Source organism: Carettochelys insculpta, chromosome 1 (genome assembly GCF_033958435.1).
Source record: "Carettochelys insculpta isolate YL-2023 chromosome 1, ASM3395843v1, whole genome shotgun sequence".
Classification (NCBI taxonomy): Eukaryota; Metazoa; Chordata; order Testudines; family Carettochelyidae; genus Carettochelys; species Carettochelys insculpta.
The window spans coordinates 147311248-147316597 of NC_134137.1; the positions used below are offsets into that span (position 1 = coordinate 147311248).

General features: G+C 40.0%; 1 protein-coding gene across 1 annotated transcript; it reads left to right on the forward strand.

Annotated features, from left to right (window-relative positions):
* Window positions 1-701: 701 nt before the first annotated feature.
* Window positions 702-3116, forward strand: TMSB4X (thymosin beta 4 X-linked). Its single transcript, XM_074983350.1, has 3 exons — window positions 702-856; window positions 2315-2428; window positions 2658-3116. The coding sequence occupies exons 2-3, from the start codon at window positions 2329-2331 to the stop codon at window positions 2690-2692; spliced, it is 135 nt and encodes a 44-aa protein (XP_074839451.1). The 5' UTR covers window positions 702-856; window positions 2315-2328; the 3' UTR covers window positions 2693-3116.
* The last annotated feature ends 2234 nt before the right edge of the window (window positions 3117-5350 follow it).

Sequence of the window (5350 nt, forward strand, 5' to 3'; positions counted from 1 at the left end):
AGAACAAAGAAAAACAGCAATTACAAACAGTAAGCACTTTGTTATGCTATTTTCTGTAGCCAGCGTATCATTACCATTGATTTCTAAGGCAAACTTTCCATTAATTTCAACTGAGAGTTCTTATTAAGGATTGGCATGATATGGCCTACGGTATCATCTGTTACAAAGGTATTGTTCTAACTAGAGCAATTGTAAAATGGGATTTGCCCCCACTGTGGCTGGGTTATTAGCACCAGATGCAATAACCTCATGTCAGACAGTGTTCAAGAGCCAGAAGACACTGAGGGTAATAATAACTGCAGCCAAAAACACAAGGGGAAAAATCCTTTCACATTGACTCGAAGAGGAACCATGGAGTGACATACATTGTCATGTCACCCCCACCCTCCCGTCATTGTGCTAGGTCCACAAAAATAGGACTCCCTGTCCTTTTTTGGTTTGCTGTGTATCCACGACCCCTCCTTTTCTAGTAGGAAGGCGCCTCTCATGTCCTAACTCCTACATAGGCCTGTCCTTGTGATCATTTGGTATTGGTATGAATCACACTCACAAAGTCCCTAACATGATTATTTTCAGGGACAGCTGTCTACAAAATGAATGCTTTCCATGGGGAACCTGGTTGTTGACTTTTGCCTTTCTTTTTAGCATGGCATAAGAACTAATAATAATAATAATAATAATAATAATAATAAAAGCAAGGCACAAGGGAGTGGAGTGAAAGGGTTAAAGCAGACTGGATGACATCACTACATTTGCATAGAAGTGAGGATATAAGTGCTCATGCAGAGAAAGCGCTTTCTACAGTCCAGAGAAGCAGCGGCAAAGAGCAGAGTAACTTCTGTGCACAGCATCAGTGGTGAGGATACAATTTATATTTCAGCTATGGTCTTTTTTTTCTCCCCTCTCCCCCCTTTTATGAGCATGCATTTCTCCATGTCTGTGCTGATGAGTGTGGATTTTTCACCCGGGTCCTTCTTCCAACGCCCTTTACTTGGTTGCTAAATTTCATGATGGAATAATATTCCTGTTGCTTTCAAACGCACCCGAGAGGTTTTAATGGCAAGCCAGTGCTTAAGTCTAGCGGCGGCGTTAAAAGTTGGACAGATTGAGTGGAACCGGGAGATGCCAGCCTGAGTAAAGAGCGGGGAAACCTCCCTCCATTTCCTTTGTTCTGGCTTGACCCAAAGAAGCTGGCGCCTTTTTTTCCCCCACCCCGATACGAACTGAATCTGTAGCATTTGTGAGCCAACAGCAGGAAATTTTGTTGCTCTGCAGTCGAGAAAGGAATTTTGCTACAAGCAGATGTGTGCTAAAAATCCATACTCCCAATCCAAGGAGGCGAGTAAGGTTGGGGGGGTTGTATTGTTTTAACGTTTAGCTGCTGAGAGAGGGCGTGTATGTCTGTGTGTCTGCAAGAAAAAAAACCTCTTTGTTTCAGTCCAGGCAGCGCTGGATCTGGCTGCAGGGCTGAGGAGGAGAAAGGCAGCGCTCAGAGCAAGGGCGGTGGTTTGAGCTTCCTCGAGCTGACTGCAGCTGATATCTTTGGGTGGGGGGGGGATGCAGGACTGCATCCAAACGTGCTCGGGAAAGAGCAGACAGACATCAAGATGGAGACTGTCATTAGCATAGTCTAGCTGCTTGGCACGGGCGGCATTTCACATTTTTAAATGCGTGTGTCTAAAAGCCCCCTTTTAAAAGGACAATAGTTTCTCCCAGGCACCATCCTCCCTATTGTTCTCTTCAGAACAACGTGCAAACACTGAAGAGATTCTAATCGGAAGAAAGCAGTCTCAACAATAGGCAATTGTTTTATTATCAGGGCTTTTTAAAAAAAAAGTGGCAATTTAATCCATTATCAAAACAATGTATTTCCTGCATTGATTTTGTTTTCAACTCCTTCATCAGCCGTGGCTACATTTGTGCACATCATTTCACGCCGCTACATGTTAGAGCAGGCATGTCCAACCCGGGGGCCACATGCGGCCCTGGACAGCTAGTAATGCAGCCCCACAAGATGGTAAACTTTTAACATTATTATGTGATTTATATACATTAACTATATTATATATTTTATATGTGGCCCAAGACAATTCCTTTTCACTCAATGCGGCCCAGGCAAGCCAAAAGGTTGGACACCCATGTGTTAGAGGATGAATTTTTATTTCGCAGGCTGTATCTCTCCTTACAAGAGGCGATTACGTACCACTAAAAAGAGGGAGAAGGGAGGCGGGGCTGCTGGCTGGAGACTAAGCGAGTAACGCATGTCTGAATAAAAGGTGGAGGAGTCTTAACTGTCTTTTCCTTCCACGTATAGATTAACCTGCAGAAATGTCCGACAAACCAGATATGGCTGAAATTGAGAAATTTGACAAGTCTAAATTGAAGAAAACAGAAACGCAGGAGAAAAACCCACTGCCTTCACAAGAAAGTAAGTACATGTAATTTAACCAGATGGGGAGAAGTAGTAGAGACACTGATTATATTGCCATACTTTGATTGCAGAATATGTTAATCACAGTAAAGGTATTGAGTAGTAATTTTTACAATTACAGATAAATTTCTACCAGTTTTATAAATCTACATTTTTATGGAATATAGAAATATATTTTTAAAAGAAAACACTTAATCTTTTTAAAATATTTTTTTTTCTCTTTTAGCAATTGAACAAGAGAAGCAAGCGGGTGAATCGTAATGAAATCTGCCCTTCCAAATTATGCACTGTACATTCCACAAGCATTGCCTTCTTATTTTACTTCTTTTAGCTGTTTAACTTTGTAAGATGCAGAGAGGTTGGATAAAGTTTAAATGACTGTGTACTGCCCCTTTCACATCAAAAGAATAGAGAGAACTACTGACACTGAATGAAGGCGCTGCCTTTCCATCTGCCTATCTGGGTTTGGTCCTGGTGGCATGAAAGATCTTGCATGTTGATGAAAGAAGAACTTGGGTGGGACTACAGTAAACTAGTAACACACGAATAAATGCAAAGCTGTACCAAGGTCCTGCGAGCTGTAAAATGCAGTTAATCGAGTGCCATTTTTTTTTTTTGTTCAAATGATTTTAATTATTGGAATGCACAATTTTTTTAATATGCAAATAAAATGTTTTAAAACCTGGATGGTATTGATGTGATATCTTTTGGACAGCGTTATCACAGATGAAGTGAAAATGTAATGTGGGATGGATGGAGACCTTTGGAGATTCTTTAAAAATGTTTTTTGGAGCTTGACATGCTCCTGACATCAGTCCTACAACAATTAAATAGATTTCATTCATATTTAAATACATCTTAGCTACCTCTTTTGCTTTCCTTTAAATATGCTTTGTTATAGTATTTTTCAAAGTTGGGATAAATTAGCTTTTTTGAAAAATTCCTCTTGTAGAAACTCATGCTGTACTTTAACCTTGAAATGCACTTTCCCCCTCAAAAATGTGAATCATCAGCATTCAGTTTATTACAGAATTGCTTAGACTGAACCTTAAAAGTGTTAGAAATAATACATTAAAACTGCAACAAGGTTAGCCGCACACTTTTGCCTGTTGTTGGATTAATAGTTTAATAAAAGATACTATGTGCAAATGAAATTCAGCAGAACCATACATAGCTGATCTGTTTAGAGCACCATTTGGAAATGTATTTCATACTAATTACCGTGACAAGACCTAGAATCTTTTTTGTAAAACAAAATATATTTCAATTGTTACTGGGGTAAAATGCCAGCAGATGTAATTTTATAATTTGGGGATGAAATCCATGTTTATTTCTTTAGTTTTGTAAACCAGCAGCCAGTACCATGTCATTTCAACATACGCTGTCATTCGGTTTTACTCGTCATCTGGGGCTTGTCCTTGGGTATTCCCTTCCCTGTTAAATTGGGTGAAATTCTTGAACCATGAGGGTTCATTTCATCCGGTTTCTTCAGAATTTCATGGCTAAGCATACAGCAGCCTAAAGTGGACACTTTGCCATGTGGGTGTTGTGGGAATGGTCTGGGAAAATCACTAGCCTCTTAGCTTATTTGGTGTAAGATTTGATCCTGTACTTTCTTGATGCAGGATCAGCTGTACCCATAGTGTCATGTTACTCCAACTGCAATGGAGACAAATTCACCTGTGTTAACTAAACTGATTTCACTGGGACTTATCCGTGAAGACATATGGATCAGGGGCTTAATCCTACAAGATTCTCAGTGTGCCTAGTCTGAACTGAAAAGGTACTGGCCCACTCCCTCCCCACAGGATAACTTCTGCTGGGAGTTATCAGCGTAAATACGGATCTTGATTCCTCTAGTTTAATACTTAGGGGAGAATTAAGGGCCAATGTAAGATGCTGTGTGGCCTTAGCTCCCCTAGAAGTAAATGAAAATTGAAGGCGTTCAGCATTTTGTGTGATCAAATGTCCAATAAGGAAATATACGTAGTCTAAGAACTGGCACTCAGTGAAATGCTGATGTAATCTGTTGAAAATCTGTTGGCAAAAAGGCCTTAGGATACTTGCATTGTATTTAGGGTGGGCCACTAACAAAGTCATCCTTGCTTGTGGTGTTAAATTTTTAGGATTTCATTTTCTTTTTCATGTGATGTAGCAAAGGTACAGGAAACCAGTTAATTAAGTCTCTGAAAAATCGTTTAGACAATTACATCCTAGCTTCTGATATTAATCAACTAGCATAGGAAATAGCATATGACTAAACTCAAGTGTTTCAGTCTGTTATATGTATGCAAGCAAGTCATGGTCAATTAGTGGCAGTGAGTTGCTGCTTGCCTTGATTCATCTCTGCAAAGAAAACCATGGCAATGTATTTTAAAATAATTAGAGCGTTAAGACACAGAGGACTAGATCCTCAGTTGGTGTAAATTAGCGTAGTTCCAAAAATCAACCTGCTATGCTGATTTACACCAGTTGAGCTGGTTCAGTGTCATGCTTTTGTGGTACCATGGCCAATAGCTTTACATTACCTTTTATGGCATGCTTTTGGATTGATTCTCATGAACTTGACCTATCGCTATCTGATTGTGACTTTCAAACAGCAAGAGAGAGTGTAGGTTTATGTGTGTGTGGCTATGTGATGGCTCAATCACATGGTAACCTTCTAGGTCACTGGTAAATGCACCAAAGGTTGATAATGACAAAGACACATTAACCGTCTGCTAGCTGTTCGGTGGCCTCTGGTATATGATGAGTTTCTCACCTAGTTTCCAGTGGTGAGGTGATTATGGCACAAATGGTGTGAATTAGTCCTATTGTCAGGATGCTCAGTAGAGAGGCAAAGGACTGAATATGTACAATCACCAGTATTTGATGGGTCAGATTTGAAGAATACTAGGCCCGGTTCTCCATTATTTTACA